Source organism: Propithecus coquereli, unplaced genomic scaffold (genome assembly GCF_000956105.1).
Source record: "Propithecus coquereli isolate 6110/MARCELLA unplaced genomic scaffold, Pcoq_1.0 Scaffold80, whole genome shotgun sequence".
In the NCBI taxonomy this organism is placed as follows: domain Eukaryota; kingdom Metazoa; phylum Chordata; class Mammalia; order Primates; family Indriidae; genus Propithecus; species Propithecus coquereli.
The window spans coordinates 5399676-5419378 of record NW_012154174.1 but is presented as its reverse complement, the minus strand read 5'-3'; the positions used below and the strand labels follow the sequence as shown (position 1 = coordinate 5419378).

The window sequence follows — 19703 nt, the reverse complement described above, 5'->3', positions numbered from 1 at the left end:
GTGCCATCAGGATCCCTCACACACACTCCTTGTCCCCACCCTCACCTCCACTCACCTTTTTTTAGTCCCTCTTAAGTGCCATTCTCCATCCATCAGGGGGCTTTGCACGTGATTTTTTTTCTCTGTCTGTAACACTTGAGATCCCTTCTCCTAGTAAGCTGGTTAACTTTGTCCTTCTCATCCTCCATAGCTCAGGTGTCACCTCCCTCGGGGCAGCCTTCCTCCAAGGCAAGACCAACTCTGGCTATCGTGTGGATCCTCAAAGCAGCCTGCACCTCTCCGTCCTAGCCCTTGTTGCTCATGCAATTTAACTTGTCTTCATGTGTTATTTTGCTTCTGTGCTTCCTTAAATAATCTTTAAGCTCCTCGGGACAGCGACCAGATAGATCTTTTTTTGCTCATCATTATATCCGGAATAGCCAGCATTCTTGGACCACAGCACATGCTCAACACGCATTCACTGAATGATTAAAAGACTCCAGGAGAGAAATCAGTGAGATTGGCTATAAAACCTGGGTCTAGCAAACCACCGCACCTAAACGTTCAAACCCCAATCCAAGATAGAACCAAGAAAGTTCATTTGAAAGTCATGTTTCAGGCTTCCAGCATAAATTATATGCAGTTGTGCAAACATGTCAAAGTTTGGTAAATTGAATTTGTTTAATGTAAACAACTTTTGACCAAAATAATAACACAGCTTTAGAAAAAGACATTAGGCACCCACTTTTGAAGAGTTTGTATAATTTAACACACAAGAAAACTTTACTGTAATTATATGCAGACGTATACAAAGGATAAATGTTATTTACTTGCGCCAACCTCCATAAAATAAACTTCCAACCATGCTTCAGCGTGCCGCATTAATCCTAATTTAGAAATCGCCCCTGCCTCCACGGCGGGGGCTCTGTGGGCTCTCATCTTCTCTCCGTGTCAGAATTAGCCATTTAAATTAGAACCACGTTGGGAGCGTAGGTGATGCCAACCTTGCGGCCCCAGTCCGGGAGCACTTAAAAGTGGCCACCTGAAGTTGATTAAAACCTTACCTGTCAAACCCAGTAAGGCTGCATTTGAAAATCTTTAATGTAATTAGGAGAAGCACATTATGGGAGGTCAAGTGACTTTCTTTTTGAATTCCACTTCTAATCTGTCGTCAAATGGATGGAAATTGCCAGGCCGAGGGAGTTAATGAAAGCTGCATGAGTGAGCGGGGAGGGGAGGAGGGCGGCAGCCTGGGGGGGCCGGCGGCGGGAGGGCCGCGGGGGCTCCTCTCCTTGCAGCGGCGAGGAATGGGTCTGCGGGGGCTCCACAAAGCACCCTCCCCTCTGCCGGGGCACTCTGGGCGGGGGCGTCACTCAGCCCCTCTCTCTGAGCGCGTCGGGGGCTGCAGGATAAGGGGAAGGGGCGTCCGGGCAGCCCCCTGCTTATCGCTGGGACAGATCTGTGGCCAGGACGGCGCGGCCCGGCCAGAGTGGAGCCGGCGCCGGCGTCACCCTTCACTCAGAGCCGCCTGATTAGCATCAGGGTTCAGTCGCCTCTTGCGCGGATGCCCCAAAGAGCCGGCGGGGAGGGGCGCGCTTCCACCCAGAGCCTCAGCCGTCCAGCCCTGACCCCCGGCCCCTGGCGGGGAAGGACTCCCAGGTGTCAGCCTTCGGCATTTGGATCAGGGCAGGTCCCGGAGGCCTGGGCATTGCCTTGGGTTTCCTTCTGGGCTTGCGCGTTCCCGGCCCACTAAACCCATCTCTCACTGCCTTGGATGTGTCCCTGTTCCAGAGACCCCAGTGCCGTTTTAATGCCAGAATGCTGCCTTTTGGAGATTAAATTACTTAATGCTTTGCTGTGTGTTCTAGCCTGAGGGCGCTGTTGACAGAAGGCAGAGTTTTTCTCCTGTGGTCGCTGTTTCCCTCTTCTTCTTTTTTCTTTTGCATTGTATTTGTCTACATTAGCAGAGGTATCTGTGTTTGAAAAAGGATTACATCCATCAGAATGTTGCCACTTAAGATTTGCCCCCTTCCTTGGAAGCTGACATGAGAATAAACAACACATTAAGTCTTCGCAGGGCACTGGCACTGAGAAGTCTCCAAACCAGAGGACTTAACCTGCTCAGCCCAGGCCTTTCCCCTCCTCCCTCCTGCTAACTCGAGCATGGGCAGAGTGCATCAGTGGGGAGAGAACAGTTTCAATCTTCTCGTTTGGAAATACCTGCCACACTCCATGGAGAAGACTGGGTGTCTCCTGGGGCAGGCGAGCGGGTAGTGTTAGGAGTTATTTGGAACAGAATGGACAATGTAGGCCAAGTTGAGATATTGAGAAACATCTCATAGTGTCTAGAAGATCCAAGATTTGCCCCACAAGTTCTTCTCTGCTATGAGGATCGTGGGCGCAATTGAGGGAACAGGATGCAGAGGGACATGGCATTTGTTGAAAGGGCCTCCAGAGACAACTTCTTCACTGGGCTTGAGTTTCCTCAGGCTGGGCAAGTTTTTCGTCATTGCCCCATATGAAAAATGGAAGATGATGGGAAAAAAATCAACCTGGGAGTGGCTCAAAATCACAACAGAACGCTGGTGAAAGTCACTTTCCCAGGGTCCTGCCTTTCTGCTGTGTTGCTCTTTCTTGACAATGAAAGCTCCCTTTCTTGTCTTCCTCTCCCCATTTCTCATCCATAACAGAAAGGGCAGAGCTTCTAGAAATCGAGGTGCGTCTCCAGGTAAAAGCCACCCCAGGCAGTGGTGGCAGGGGAAGCAGCCATCTCCAGCCCCAACTGGATGCTGTGTTTTGCTCCTAGTCACAAGTTCACAGGTAAAAGTGAAAAGTTACTCTGGGCTTCTCTTCCAGAGAAAGCTGTCTGCTCGCCATGGCAACCTTTTCCTGGGGTCTCTGGCTGTCAAGAACGGGGTGCAAAGTTCACCGAGCCCAGCATTGTGCCCTCCTCTCGTCCTTTTTTTTTTTTTCTTTCCGAAGGGATCGAGGCTGGTTAGCAGCACTATTTAAAGTGAAGATGCCAAATGAAAAGTTCCTCGTTTTAAGTTGGTGCTTATACAAAGCTGCTTTGTGGTTTTTTTCGGCCTGTCAGACTTGTCAGGCCTAGTAAGAAAAAGTATATTGTTTCCAGCACTTGGATTCCTTTCTCCCTGACATCTGCCACTCTGTAAAGATGATAAATTCCTGCCTCATTAGCCAAGGGTGTGGGATTACAGGCTGACAACACATTAATCACCAGCCTCTGTGGCAGGCTGACTAGCAATAGGCATTGTTAACAAAACTTTTCTAATATGTCACTCTTCTCTATGACAGCCTGTAATCAATCATTGTGATTGACGGCGCTGATAGATTACACTATTTATACTTTGTGTAATGAAAGATAGTGTTTCCACCTACTGTCATTTCTGGGCTAGCGGTGGAGAATCCGTGAATGGAAACAAACATAACAACAGGGCAAGCCCTCATGCCCCCCAAAATATCCATCGAACTACCCCATCTTCCCAAGTCCCGGGCTTGGCTTCCACCTTTGGGGATGAAAGAGGCACTGCGGTGGAACTTTGGCAGTTATTCTGGGATGAGGGGTGGCGGCAAGGTCCCCCAGAAGGACAGAGGTATTTGGGAGTTGCACAGAGAGCGCTCTCTGTCGTGGCTGTGGTCCCGGTGTCGATGGGTCAAGTTTGCACACGTAGAAGATTCCCCTAGCAGCTCTTCTCCTTCCCCTCGTCAGCCTACGTGCATGCAGCCGAGCATTCGGCGCCGCCTCCCCTGCCAGATGAGAGATGATTTAGATGTTGATAAAATATTTGTTCTTTCCTGGCTCTGAGGGCAAATATTATCCTTGTTTCCCATCATCGTACAGCGCTGCAAAAATCAACAGCACCCAGAGCAAGTACAAAACCAATACTCGGAGCGAAGCCCTTTGCTGAAGGCCTTTGCCAGGACTTGCTTTTCCCCTTTGAAACTCAGCAAATTGCAAACAGGATAAGAATGAATCAGCTGAGCTAAAAAATGTATTCTGACTCTCACATACTGGGTATTTTTGGAGGGTCCTTTCAGTCATTTTTATTTTGGTCTGGAAAGAATCTGTAAAGGATACAGGCTATTTTTGACTTGCTTGAAGCTATCATTTCAGCAGATTGGCAAGTGAGGAAGATACTGGGCTGGCATCCTAAGGGGGAGGGAAGGAGGGTGCCTTTCCCTGCGGCAGAGCCATGTTCCAGCCAATTGTGCCACAGACACCTGTTTTAATGAATCATTTTGAGAAAGATTGTTTTGTTTAATTTTCCTTGCTATTGATTAAACACAAGAAAATCGTCCTTTATTAGTTCTTTAAGGTGGTTAGACAGATTGCTTCTATGTGAAAGTCTTCGTTTGACTCTCACAGGCATAGGTGTGGAATTCCCAACCTTCTCGTTAAATGCATTTTTGACTTTTGTGTCCCTAAATTGTGTGTGCGTTGGCAAGGCAGAGAGAGGAGAGCCGAAAGGAAGCAAAGAGCTGTCCTCCTCCTGGACACAGTGGTGTGGAGTGGCATCGGATACTTCAGGTAGCCCTGCCAGTTGGCAAAGCAGAAGGAACCTGAGACCTACCCCTGGTGAAACTGCTTTAGAGGAAGATGAGATGGGAGGAGGTGCAGGGAGCCAGGGAGCTAAACTTTAATCTCTCTGTAAAGTTTGAGTGAGCCAGGATGATTAATGAGAGAGCAGACCATCTGATTAAGCCCCTCCGTGTCATAGGACATGATTAGTAGGTGACAGAGACGGTAACAGTACCCAGCCAAACCCTTGTTTCTTTCACGGCTCCGGCTGTTATATGATTAATGTCCCCAAGGGCTATCTTGGGGTCAGGCAGGGGAACCTGTCAGAACAGGTGGAAGTGACAAAATGGGCAGAAACTCCTTAGGGGGGACGGGAGTGGTGAGGGAGAGAATGAAGAGGGCAGGGCGGCCAGATGGAGCCCGCGACCTTTCTCTGATCCAAGCAGGCACGGGGAGCATCGTGGGAATGGAAACGAGGAAGAATCACAAAACTGCAGATGTTTCCCAGGTCCTCAATGCATCAAGGACTGCCAGCTTGGACTTGTGGGAAGCACAGTGCGACATGGCGCGTTATCACTCACGGTTTATGTTCTGAGATGGGATGGGATGGGGCCACTGTGGGCCCTGCGGGGATTAATATGGTATGCCCACACCTGTGCCTGTGTGAGCATGTGTGTTCCTGCAGATAGGCTAGAACAAGTGCTCCACTCTGCTAGGGGATTCTGTACACATCAGATGTGTAGAGCTGATATTTCAATTTACTGCTTTCTGGGGCTAACAACTATAAACTATCTTGAATACTCTACTTAGAAAAGATAATATGGAAGGTGAACATGAATTTACAGAATTACAGATTTTTAGATCTAAAGTGGAAATCTCTAATTTAGGGAACCCAGATTACAGGTGAGGAAACTGAGGCCCAGAGAAGGTAAATGACTTGTCCAAGGGAAGTCAAGACTAGAACTCCAGGCTTCCTATCCCCAGTATCATATCACAAACCCTTGATGAATCTGTTGGCAAGAAGTCTCAGATCTTTTTATTTGACGTGAATTTCTCAGCAAGACTTTGTTTGGTCTCCTCATCGTGTTCCCTTTTTCTCTTCCTGTAAGTACTTTGACTTCCAAATCAATTCTCAATTGAAATGGAGTCTTACTGAGTCTCTATGGGCAAACTGTCTTCCCAGATGTCATCTTTAAGAGAAAACTATGGGCCGGGTGCGGTGGCTTACGCCTGTAATCCTAGCACTCTGGGAGGCCGAAGCGGGCAGATTGTTTGAGCTCAGGAGTTCGAAACCAGCCTGAGCAAGAGCGAGACCCCGTCTCTACTAAAAATAGAAAGAAATTAATCGGACAACTAAAAATATATAGAAAAAATTAGCCGGGCATGGTGGCGCATGCCTGTAGTCCAAAATACTCGGGAGGCTGAGGCAGAGGGATCGCTTGAGCCCAGGAGTTTGAGGTTGCTGTGAGCTAGGATGACGCCACGGCACTCTAGCCCGGGCAACACAGTGAGACTCTGTCTCAAAAAAAAAAAAAATAAAATAAAAATAAAAAAAAGAGAAAACTATGCTCTTAAGGCAGCCATTTTGATTGACAGGATTCATGGAGGTGGCCATTTTGACATTAAAGGGGAACTGGGTTGTGTTGAGTTTCATCTGGCAAGTCTGACATCTCTTCTTCCACCTTCGATGTCCTGTGTGTCCTTTACCCACATTTGAGAGTCATTCCAGGGCTATAACAGGGTCTGGTAGAACTTCCATCTTCAACCATTTTGCAGGGGACTCTTGAGCTGCCAGGTTTCCTCTGTTATACACAACTCTGGCTCTTGTGTCTCCACAGCTGTTGAGCTAACTGGCGTAGCACTCGAGCTGGGCAGTGACCAGCTCCTACGCATGCTTGATTTCCAAAGCAGAAGTTTACAAATTGGACATCTTTGCTAGGTAGGAAAAAGATGACCTTGCAGCATGGTTTTGTCCATACAAACAGTGGATGTATTTCCAAAATTTGGACTTAATAACATAGTGGACTTAATAACATAGCCATACTCAATGTCATGATCACACAGGGAGAAGAAAGAACAATGGAGATTGTATTGAATTTTACTTGATTATGTCATCAAAGGAGTAGGTTGAGTAAGAGACCCAACCAGAGCCTGTTACTCTTCTGTCTCCCAAAAGTGGTTGATTATGTAGGATTTTGATGTGGGCTATCCTAAAATAGCTCTTCTTCTTGTGGGATGAACCCTACATGAGATCTACCCCATGGGAGGGTAAAGTACAAAGGATATTGAAATCCTCCCATAGTTACTAGAGTCCCCAGGGAAGCTACGGAACAGGTAAGCCCTCCTAGAGATGGCTTCTCCTGAGGCTATGATTCTATAGCATAGGCTCCAGGAGATCAACTATAGTAAATAAAGATTCGTTAGTTTCAGAGTTCTGGTATATGATGTCTGCCGTGGACTTCATCCCAGCATCATACAGTCTTACCAGACCAAGCAGAGGGTGACACTCACTTGAAGACTGCTCCTGTAGTTTTTGAGAAAATCAGGCAAAATGCAACCCAGATGAGATTGAGTCCTTTCAACAGTCAGAGGGATCATCCAGAACCAAACCCTCCTGTGAACACATAGGAAAAGTTGAGTAAACTTTGGCAGACTGACACGAGACGATGCTAAGCCTCTACTGTAGCATTGAGTGTATTGTCAGAAGTTCTGTGGTGGCATGATGTTGGTGGCGGCATGACGACGGGTTTTGTACAGGTTAATTGGTTGCCTGGGTGGATCATGAAGTTCTTATGCCTTTCTCCCGTTGTTATGTAGGTTGAGATGCCAAAAATTCAGCCTGTCATAACCTACAAAAAGAATCCATCTTTTCCAAGATGTTGCGCTATGCCCTCTGTGTGGACCACTTTACGGTGGAGCCATGGTACTGTGGAGGTGGCACCTGGCTTTGCTGTTAGTAGGGACCTAAAGCTATTTTGGGGTCTCACCATGATCCGCTAATAAGGTTTGGGAATCATTTTATGAAAGAGGCCACAAGCAAATGGTGACTAATGACAGAGTACTGAAGTTTCTGAATGGTGTACATTCATGTAAATTAGAGCAGATTCACATTGTCTGCCTAATTTCTTGAGCAGGGAGCAAGGAATAGAGTTAATTACCTCAGGGAGAACCACGTCTCACCTTAAGGGAGCCCTTGGGAGTGGGTTGGGCTTGATGAAATTATCCATCCAGCACTTGGGCAGAGAAATGTTTGAGAACTATTGTATTAAGATGTCATGTACTAATGTTATTACCCAACCAGAGTGTGTGACAAATACTTTAATGAAGAACAGCAAATATTCTGGATGGCAGTTATTTCTTCACTTCAAGGCAGAGATGAGCTATATTTAAAATTCAGGAAATGCAAACTTATGTTCATTTGAGGCTAACACATGTACATGAGTCTGCCCTTTCATGAAGGATGAAAGCATAAGAGAAATTTAGAGTGCAGGAGAGAACTCACTCACCTTGTAGGAGATGACCATTCTGTGGCCACATCGGCTTGGACTCCCAAGCCCAGGGTGACAAACCCTCTTATTCCTTTTCAGATTGAAAAACATCACAATCATATCTTCTCTATCCTGTTATTTGTTTTTGGGAGACTTTCTGAAAATGGATTCTTTTTGTGTATGATTGTTTAAAGAAACTAACCCAGAAAAATCAGCCTGTGTAAGTACACCTTTTTTTTTTTTTTAATTGGTGATTTTCTTTTTGCAGTTTGGAACTCGAGGCAAATGAAGGTCTCCCTGGTGCCCTGGTAGCTACAGCTCCTCTTTTAGCATTTTTTCAAAGGGCACAGGCCAATCTGCCCATAATGAGCTCGGAGAGTGAGGATGAAGTTCTTGATAATATGACACAAATTTCTTTACTTTTGCTCCTTATTTCATCTTAATTAGTCCCTGTAGAAAGGATTGATTTTTGAGAGGCTTGTAGTGAACATCTGTTGGTATTCCTGGGGTCATTCTTAGCCTGTCCTGTGTTTGACATTTCTTGTAAAAGAGGAGGCATTTGTTCATATTGACATTAGCTGCCTCTGTATCTCTCGGTGGTACAGATGGTCTGTGAATAAAGACATCAAGCTAATAGGCACGATGACAAGCTTCAATAGAGCCAGGGCTCCTCACACTTAAATGGCAGGGCAGCATAGATTGCTTCTGCTGCTGAAGCTGGGGTCTGCGGGTAGCAAAGCATATGGAATAAGTTAAAAATGAAGAGGGATCCTGGAAAATGACTAGAAATCTCTCCCTGAAATTATAAGGGCTTTCATTGTTGTTGTTGTTGTTATTATTATTGGTCCATACATTGTGTCAAGGTTCCAAGATAGGCACTATCAGGGAGGGGAAGCAGAAACTGGATATTCTGCCTGTCCTGTGAAGATACATTTCTCTCCCCAGAACTGGCCATACTAAATCCCAGAAGGGAACTATGGTTCTCGATTTCTGGGTGAAGTAGGTTCATGCTCCTGCTTCCATCGAAGGACAGCCACTCTAAAGTGTGGAGACTGTTTTTATCCCACCCCACCCCCATGGAACCCTGTTTTCCCAAAGGATGTCCAGGAGAGCAGCACTCTGGAACCCTGTGCTTCTGTTTATTCCCAAGGGTCTGGACTTTCTCCCAAATGCACGTCCCAGTTTGTTACAATAGTTCATCATGGCTTTGGCATGTGTGTATTCATCTCAATTTAAGTCCATTTACATTTTAATCATGAGCCACTTTTTAAGACAAAGAGGTTTTTCAGTTGACTCTTTCCAACGTGAAATGCCACATCTTACGTTACCTAGTTCCGGTCTGAAGGGGAGCCTCCTCCCAGCTCTGATATTCAGTGGCTAAGACCCCATTTGTTCACGGCTCTTAATCAGTCTCTGTTGTATCCTTGCAGCTTCTGTCTTCCCAGATGCTGGAATCCTAATATTTTCTGTCTGTCCTGGTTATAGCAGCCCCTCTTGACTCAAGCACATGAGTAGCTTTTCCTGTCTTCTCCTGTCTTTATCACTACCAGGCAGTCTTTATTTTCCATGTATACATTGGTGACATGTCTATATGTATGTTTTTATTTTCAATTTTCATACCCTCCCTGGTTTCATGGATGATTTGAGGTAGCTTGTAAGAATAAAAACTAAAAAGCAACAAAAATAGGACCTTACCAGTACACTGGAAAATATTTAAAAAGGGGATGATAACAGAAATGCTTTTCTGTGATACAAAACGCAAAACAGTACATCCTGTTCCTCATAAATCAGGATTATTCTGACATCATACATACCAAGGCCTTGACTTGAGACAGATACTTTTATGTGATGGGTATAAAATTAACTATAGAACTGGGTAGGTAGATAAAAACATAATTCATTGCTTGTCTGATTGTTCCTTCTTTATCTTAGATGTTAGTTGATACTGAGACTTTAGTATATGTTCCTCACTCCGCCCACACATAGGATCTCGACTTGCTAGCTCCAGTAGATGAATTATGGCCTTGGGAGAGAATGACCTAACGGGAGAAGGAGATACGAAGGAGGAGGCACTAAGGAGAGAATAGAGATGAGTGGAAAGAAAGAGGAAGGAGAGGAGAAAGGAGTCCTCTAATTAGCCTGGATAATGGCAAGATTAATGAGATGCTCTAGTTAAAGAGGCAATTATCTGGCACTGTGGCCTTGAGGTACCATTATGAGAAGCTGAATCAGATATTTAAGAAGGAGGGACAATGGGGCTTTCGAAAGGCTAAGGATAGAAAACAATCAATACGTCATTGCCTGGAATCTGTTTGATGAGGGTCAGATGGGAACGTGGCCTTGCCTTGGTTCGTCTGTTGGACTGTGTCCTGGCTTCATATTTCAACTCTCCTGACTCCTGGGTGGGTTGTCATGAAATGAAAGGAACCTTCTTCCCTTACTTGGTTCTCTCATGCCAACTTGTGTTTTGCTTCTCAGTCATTGTTCCTGCTTTCCCTATGATGGTGAAATCCTCAAAGATGGGGTCCAAGCCTCCACTATGAGATTTGGCTTCCCCTCCGTGGACTCTACATCTTTTTTTTTCAAACTTGGAACTCCCTTATGATGAGAATCGGTGTCTTTTATATTTTTTTTAGGAGCTTCTCAAATGCAGCAGTTATTCCTGTCCTCTTCTCCTCTGAATCCTACTGTGGTTTCCACTGGGAATTCTGCATCCCTTAAAAGACCTCATATGTGCCAGGTACTGTTCTAGACACTGGAGATACAGCACTGAACAGAGACTGCCCTGAACTGAGTCCCTGCCCAAGGAGCTTACATTCTGGGGTGGAGGAAATAAGAAAGATAGTAAGTAGGTAAACAAATATGTGTCAAGCAGGGCACCATGGACTGGGAATGCAGGAGGGAGGTCATGCTGTCACATGCAGAGTGATCAGAGGAGGCCTTTCTGAGAAGGTGACACCTGATGTGATATGACATAAAATTATATGGGCCGGTGGGGATGAGAGTTATAGGCAGAGGGGACAGCAAGTGCATCCTCTCTAGTCTCTGGTATCTCCAAGGGAGTGGGACAGCCCAGGAGCAGCATCCAGGGCCCAGAGACACCCGATCATCTTAAGTCTCAGAATCAGATGCTCCAGCATCTGCTGTGGCAGATTGTCTCCTTCTTGGGCTGTGTCCAGGCTCAGTTGGTGCCAGTGGCTCTTTTTCACCCATCAGCACCTTCGGATATCTTCTTCTTTCTGCCTGTCTGTGGGGTCTTTTAGAACTTTGGAGCCAGGCAGTCTGGGTTCAAATCTCGTCTCTGCCACTTAATAGTTGTGCAATAGTTAGGCAAGTTATTTAATGTCTCTGTGTCTCTGTGTATCCTTATCTGTGAAATAAAGAGGATAATTGTCCCTAGCTCAGAGATTAACATGATTTCATGCATGAAAATGCTTGCAATACAACCAGCACATCATAAGTGCTATGCAAATGTTGGCCTCTATTATTGTTGCTGTTGTTAACTTATTTTAGCAAATAAAAAATCTTTCCTGCACTGTGAGGCCAGCCTCCTCCCTGAAACTTCTCATCCTCTTGCTCACCTACAAAAGGAGGGGTGGAGTTGAACAAGATCATGAACTCTAAGGTCTTTTTGTCATGCCTGCCTTTCTGGATTCTACTCTGAGCCGCTTGAAGCACATCCCAACCCCAAGGCGGCAAACCTGATTCTGCACTTACAGACCATTTTCTTCCTCCATGGTTCATGGAGAGTAGTCTTTCTCCTCTACTCTAAGTTCTTTCAGGGCAGGAGTGAAGCCTTCACCTCTTTATGTCTCCTGAATCATCTAGGATGACCCAAGGGATGCCAAGATCTGGGTGATTTACTCTGTGTTTATTGGGGGGGGGCTCCAAAAAAATACAGTCTGCTCATGCTGTTCGGCATGCAATGCTTTCGTCAGCACAACTCTCCATTCCCCATGCTGTCCTCCGGTGGAGACCGCATAGAGTGGTGGCTAACAGACCTCAGACCCGGGGGCCACACTGCCTGGGCCTGAATTCTACTGGCTCTGTGACTTTAGGGCTAATAATGATCCCTCCCACTTTCGGAAGGTTAACGAGTCAGTACACGTAATGCACTTAGAAAAGTGCTGATGAGTGGTCTGTAAGTGTTAACCATCGATATAGTATTGTTATTAATATTCTTCCAGTGTTTCTTATGCATATAAAGGCTCAAAAAGGAAGATTAGGGTAGTCCTGGCTTCTCTGAAAATAAAACCTGGAAGGAACTTTTTCACTAGTAAGGTGGATGTGAGGCCACGTCCTGCAGTGTCTAAGAAGCTGGTGCTTATTAAGGAGCCGTATCCTGGCCAAGGCCAGTTGGCAATGCCCCTAGTCCTGCCTTATGGCCTGATTTGTTATTCAATTTTCTGTCATCTCCATGAATTGTAACTTTCTCGAAGACGCTTTGCATATCTTCCTGTGCCCCTCAAACTCTGTGTCATATGAGGAGATCCAGCAAACATTTGCAGAATGAATTCCTAACTGGCTGGAAGGTGGATGATGGGTGGATGAGAGACAAACCTTCTCTATTGTATTGTCATTATGACTACCAAAGAGGTGGGAGTTCTTTTGTTCCTTCCCCCACTCCATCTTGTTCCTCTCACTCCACCTTTTTAATCTTCCCTTAATTTTCACTTTCTTCTGCCTCTTCTTCATTTCCTCATTGCTATTCTCTCTTCCTGTGCCACCTCTCCCACTATCTCTGGACCCAACCATGACCCTCCATGGCTACTGCTGTCTCCTTTGCCATCATTGTCAAGTACTAAGCTCCCCCAATCCCTGAGAAGATCACGTCTAGAATGTTCCTGGTACAGTGATGCAGTTGGAAGAGCGTTGGGATTTTGCTTTCTTCCCTTGGCAGCAATCCCTCAGAGTGACCCAGTATGATCTGCTAAGGTAACAAGACGATGAGGTCCCCCGCTCACTTTGACACCCTCTGTGTCAATGTTTTGATAACGCTCTGTGCCAAGTGTATCATGGCTGAAAGTGATGCCGCCGGCACACAGGAAACTCACACCTTTTCTCAGGCCGCCTCCCTCTGCTCTGCTCTTACTGCTGTTTAAATGTCACTGCTATTGAACAAACAGGGGAGTAATGTGTCGGGGAGACAGCTAATGCTATATTTTGGTAAGTTCTTGTCTAAATGCCTCTGGCAAGCTATTTGCCCTTGATAAAAAGAATCCTGGTCTTGCTGGCGAAACTCAATAGTAATTGTACCAGGCCACACCTTTGGGACTTGGGTCCCTGTGGGAGTCCTGGATTTAAGCCCTTTGGCCACACGATGAGTAGAGGTTGGGTCAGTGTCCTCAGCACTCGCAAGACTAAGTAGTCTCAGTCCTTTTCAGATATTGGCTGCCCCCTACGTCTCTGATAAGGACTCGCTTGTGGGGCCTCAGTTTCACCATTGGGACAGTGAACCTCCATGCTTTGCCCCCCATTGCTTAAATATTCTCACTGACCACCTGAGGATAATTGCTCTGTGGGTAGCTCATGGACAGCTGGGGGCTGCCCAGGCCCCATCATTTCTGTCATAAAAGCAGAGGTTTGGGGCCATATTGTCACTGGGAAAATGTATGGCATCTTCATTATTATTTTTGATATTTCTACTTCGCTAGGAAGATATTTCTAGCAATTATCTTTTAGATCAGTAACTTTAAGAAGCTGAAACTCAAAGGGAATTCAGAATCTGGTTTATTTTCTGATTCAATTTTTTTTTTTTCTTTTGGCCTACGAAGAAGCAAATAAGATAGTATTTATTTCTCTTCTTGTTCCCTCCTCTGCAAACATTTAATTGATTTTATTCATTTCAGCAGACCATGATAGAAATAGCAGCAGTTTCCAATTCTTCCTGTTAACACTTTTTTTTATTTTTGCAGGGGTGGGGGCTGGGGGAAGCTTAGACAGGTGAATGTCTTCCTGTGTTTGGCTGTGTTGTGCATGGAGAGGATTTGGAGAATGTTCATTCTTCAGAGGCTCCTGTCTTTGCTGTCCACAATACTTTGTAATGAGGCTACCTCCCTTTCAGCTAAGTGCTGATAAAACAGAGTTTATGAAGACAGCTTCTTGTGTTTAAAGAATGTATATCTGGAAGGTTTGTGTCCTAATTAGATTTTGAATAATTTTTTCTAATTGTATCACACCTGAAATGATGAAAAATTCTTTAACAAAAAATATTGAGCCATTGATGGCTGAGTGGGTGCTCAGAGTAAAATTGTCTACTGTCCGTATAGGCAGGAAACCAAAGTAAGATGAAGATGCGGGGAGGGAACCCCAATAAGCATAGGTCTCTCACCTGGGGGAGGAGGGTGTGATGGCTGGAAGACAGAGTCTGGGTTTCTGGTGATCATGCCCACGTCACGACCACATCTGGCTGGAGGGACAGAGCTTCCAGCAAGCCGTCCCAGGATGGAGCAGCTTCGTGGACCCTGTAGACTTCCTCAGTGTCTGTGAAGAGGACATCTCTCTCTGCCCACAGGGTATAAACACAGAATGTTTTGTGTGTCCTATTCCTGCAGGTAATTCCTCCCCTTGCCTTTGTAAGTGAACCAGCATGAAGTCCTGACTACATGTTCTCACTTTTCCTAGGGGGCTTGTGGGAAGAGGGGAGAGTAATAAAGCTGCTGCTTTGAGAAGCTTCCGCCTTACCCATATGTTCTCGGATAGCTATGGGCTGCAATGGTGCGCTGCAAAGGAGAGTTAAGACCTTGCACTGGGCCTTGACGTTCAAACCCCGCATGTGCAGGTTGACAGACAGAGGGGATATCCTGACCAACATATTCACAGGTAGCCCCTCAGATGGAGCTTCGGGAGAAAAGCCAGCTCTAGGACTTGTTTGGCCTCAGGAACATCGGGGATGTTCATGATGGAGCTGGATTTTCCATTGGCTTCTGAGCCAGTGGGATCTGCTTTCTCTCTCCCTCCCGTATCTTAGGTTGGATACTATTCTCATGCAATAATTTTGGCTATTTTGTTTTTATTCACAATTGCTGATAATCCATAGGCATTCTGCATGCACCGACCTCTGAGTTTTTTTGTTTGTTTTTTCATGAAAACATTTCTTTTTTCAGTGCCCTGCAGCATAACCTGTAGTTGCTGGAATTATAGAAGTGCTAATAGGATTCCTTTAGGTAGCAAGGGACTATTGCAAGGAAACATGGAGAAGCAAAGAGTCCACACTCATGATGTAGGTCCTTCATCCTTCCCTTCGCCTACCAACTGTTCATCACCCTGCTCCCTCCTGTCCTGTGTCCATCACCCTGCTCCCTCCTGTCTGCATTCGGGCTCCTGTTTCTTCTTTGTGTCTCTCCACTTCTGCCCCCGTACTGTTGTCTTTCCATCTTGCAATACATTTTCTTCTTTTTGTTGCTCTTTGCAAGGGGCTTCATCCACTGCCTACCAGCCTATCAGAGGGGTTACTTTTAGCTCAGATTCTCCTCTGAGCCATTTAGCTGTGGGCAGAATTGTGGAGTTGCACATTAAAAGGGCTGTGGTTATGACAGGCTCTCTGCATGGAATAAGAAAAGAATAATCTTGGGCAAAAGGCTCTCTGCAGTCTTCCTGATACTGTTGCCAGCCAAAAACCACCCTAAGCAGATTGTGCTGAAGGTTGGATACTCCTCAGACCAGGTACCTGGCTGAATATTTCCTTGAAATCAAGCCTGGACAGCAGGTTCTGACTTTTTAGGCTACTTGCTTATAAAGCCAACCATGTACATACAAAATTGTCTGCTCACCCAAGAAGTGCCAAGTGGTTGCTCACTGTGCAGTCATTATGAGCACTGACATTTGTTGAGGGGGACATCAGGATCCTGTACACCTGCCTAACCATGGTGGCTTGTGCTGGTAGAAGTAAGTTCTTTTTTTTTTTTTTCCACACATTGGTGTTGCCAGACAATCTTAATAAATGTGTTGTCTTGTTCACTAAAATGAAATACCATCTCAAAAATATATATATGTGTGTGTATATATACATATACATGCCTGCACACACACAGCAGAAGCACTGTTAACTAACTTGCGTTTCACCAAGTTGGTGGATTCACCAATGCCTGCTGTCCTCCCGTGAAACATGCTGGCCGAGACACATCACCTTGCATGTGCACGGCCAGGCACTTCTGCTCCCACCAGGTAAACGTGTATGTTTACCAAGAGTCAGTTGAGTCTGTTCCCAAACCTACTTATGTTAGTTGTTTATATTGTAATAATGCAGTTTAATTAAATGTTATAAAACCAATGAAATGTGAGAGGGCAGAGATTTTTTTTTTTTTTACATGAAAACTAAGGTGAATGTTTTGGAAAGACTTAATGAGGTTTAGCTTTTAAAAAAAGAATATAATCAACCAAGTGTGGACAAGGCAGCTTGGGAGAAAAAAATCATAAAATTCTAGAAGGAGTCTGCACTCAGATTGCCTTGCAAGTGTTTTTAAGTTCTATTTCCCCTTTAAAGAAAACAAAACAGGAAATTTTAGAAGCTATATAATAAGAATGGTTTGTACAAAATAATTCAGGCTAAACTCCAGGTAAGAGACCCGTATGCAAAAAAAAAAAAGTCTAAGCCTGCATCAAAAGATCAGCAAATTAATTTGATTCACATGATTCATAATAAAATGTTTAAGAAGTGTGACTATAACATTTTAACCAGCTTGAAAAAAAAACCAACTAGCTAACCAACTACTGGCTCAGATCACAGCATATAAAGTGCTTCTTCTGCTCTAATACTGGCCCATAAAATTGAAGTCTGGTAGTTGTGTTGGGAGGAGAAACGAGAGCATTGGCAATGAAATTAATTAATTTTCCAACAACCTGTCAGTGTTCCTTTTTTCTTTTGCCATGAAGTTCTGGTTCTCGACGGTAACAGGAAAAGTAGACATTTCCATGGAGGTGTGTGTGGAGGAAAATGAGGGTCTTCAGGATCCCAGGACAGCTCTAAAGTCTGATGGTGGCCGCATTCCTGGTGCAGTGCACACTGCTGGCATTCCACCTGCCTCCAAGACAGCACAGATGGAAAACCCTGAGTTATTGGTGTGGATGGGACATGAAGACTGGGAGGTTGAAGTTCTGTCATCGCTTTCCAGGTCAAGAAAGTTGGAGGTGGCTGTGAGCCTGCTCAGGAATGTGGCTCCTGACGTTTGCCTGTACAGCTCTTTTGTCAACAAAGAGAGCTCCCGGTTGCAGAAATTAAAAGCAAACTTTGCTTTTGACTCAGAGAATGTGTGGGAAGTAGTAGCTCCGTGAGAGAGGCCAGGTGCCAGATGAGCTCAAGGTGAAGCCATTCACTTGGCTTGACTGACGGAGACGGTGGGTGTGCATGCTCCCCGACGTGGAAAAAACCTGCAGTGAAATCCATGCCTGAAGTCCTCCCATCTGTGAAGATGCCCAGAGACTCTGGAGTGGCCTTGGCGTGATCCTGAGAGTAGCACGCCCCAGAGTACCAGGTCGGGGGCTTGTGTTACTGACGTGGTTCCCCACTGTCTAGCCCAGAGCCCATCAGGGAGGTACTCGTTAAAAACGTGTAAGCATTGAGCAGGACGTGTTCCATACAGTGCAAATTTGTTTACCAGAAGACCTCCCATCTGTGTTCCAAGGGGCATCTACCGTATTCTAACATCTGCGAGGGATGCCCAGTGGAGTCAAATTGGAGAGTCCTTTATTCTAAGTAAAATAAACCCTCCATTGCAAATGTGAAAGTGATAAACATATAATTTTTAAAATATCGGTGGTCCTCAGCATCTCCCACCCCTTGTGGGCACCTCCAGGTGTCCCCTGGGAAGGGTGACTGTCCTCAGGATTCAGTCCAGTGTGCTTCCTAACCAACATCAGCAGTGCCAGGGCCTCCCAAGTCACCAGAGAAGCCTGGGTGGGGCTGGCATGCCCTTTACTGTCAGCCATCTCCGGGCTGACCACCCCTTCACTTTGCTCAGCCCCTGGCTTTGCCGTTGGTGCTGCTCCATCCCGAAGTCCTTCCCCTCAGCCTGCCAGCCCCTTGCCTTTTCAGGGCCACCTCCAACTTTACTCTCCTACTTCTACTCAGGCTACTACTGCCCATAATCGCCATTTCCAGTGGGCCGAATACTCTTTGTAACTCCCACTGCAAACTGGTTCAGAGACTTAACGCTTGTCTCCTAAAACAGACCCTTAGGTTGCTGGGATCTCAGGGCGAGGCTGCTTGGGCACAGTGTACTCCGGTCTCTGCCCCTCTCCCTCGGGGATGTGCACGCCACCGTGCTGGGTGGCTGAGGGCGGGTTCTAAGAACTACCGAGAATCGCTGTTCTCTCCTCTTCTCACATATGGTTGCTAAACCAGAAGCGTTTGCTGATCTTCCTTCCCTGGGGGTGGGCCTCTTCCCAGGGCAGAGCTCCACGGTCCTGCTCTTCACCATTGGGAATCTGTTTCTCACCTCCCCCGGCAGCCACAGCTGTGTCTACACACACCCTGCCAGGCACACACACCTGCCCACTGCCATGCCTGCACGCGAGCTAGGAGGTGTTTTAGTGGGAAGTAGGCTAAAGTAGAAGTTAATAGTAAGGGCTCTTGAACCAGACTACCTGGTTCAGTTCCTGGCTCTTCTATTTACTAGCTGTACTAGTCTAGGAAAATTACTTAACCTCACTGATTTCTGTTTCTTCATATGTAAAATGGGATAATAATAGTATTTAACTTATAAAAGTTATTGTGAGGAATGAATGAGTTGGTTTTCAAACTTTGAATAGTGCCTGGCATGTAGTAAGCACTTAATAAATGTTAGCTACCATCATTATTATATCTGAACACCATTGTCTGAGGCTGCTCAAATTCTTCTTTTTTGGATACTTCTTAGAACAACCGTCAATCAGTAGATACAAAGGAATCTGGGTTCAGGAGGACTTATCAGCTTCTATCTCCTCTTGGACTCATTCAGAATACTTTTTTTTATACCTTTAGCAACAAATATTCATAAATTACTACATATTTTAGGCCATCAGGTTATTAGTAACTGACCCTATTTGGGTAAGTCGTTAGGATAGAATCTCACCTCTGTTACTCTTAGTTACTCTGTGTATTTAAAGTGTCTTAGAATTCTTTGGATCTTGAAATTTTAATTAGGGATTGATACCAGGTTCTGATAACTCGTAAATGGACACTGATCATTTGTTAGGCTGTGTTTTGATAAGCAGACTTTAAAAAAAAAAATTCTTCGGTCAGAAGCTGCTGTTCTATGAAACTAAGCCAGACTGTGTTTTGTCTTATGTGTTAATGGGGAGTGTATTGTTTCTTGGTGAACAGTTTGCATGACTATTGTGATAATCTATCCTGTCTCCCTGCCTTCCGTCCCTAGCCTATCTTATACCATACAAATGGAGTAATCTTCTAAGGGCATGATTTTGATCATGTCTTTTTTTCCATGCAGAAAAGCAAATAGGGCTGCTCCCTTGCTTGCCAAAAATACCTGCTCATGGTCCAGCACAACTGGCTCCTCCTAATGTGTCGGGGACCTACATTTTCTACTGCATCTTCACAGTGCTGGTGCTTCCACCAAATTGGCTGACTCCTACTTGTCACAAATGCTCTCTGCTTTCTTTTCTCTCTGCCCTTTTTGTTCCTACCCACCCACTTTCCTGGCATGTCCTTCTCCAGACCAGCATGACACAATCCTATTCATTTTTCAGGCCTCATTGTA

The 19703-nt window shown here is 45.4% G+C and overlaps 1 protein-coding gene across 1 annotated transcript in view; it reads left to right on the top strand.

Annotated features, from left to right (window-relative positions):
• The window catches only part of LOC105825449 (chromosome unknown open reading frame, human C10orf11), a 626737-nt gene extending 609457 nt beyond the window's left edge, over positions 1-17280 (top strand). Inside the window, exon 4 of the mRNA XM_012663221.1 lies at positions 16882-17280. Within this exon, the coding sequence (XP_012518675.1) occupies positions 16882-17280 (399 nt within the window). The remainder of the gene's footprint in view (positions 1-16881) is intronic.
• Positions 17281-19703: the final 2423 nt, after the last annotated feature.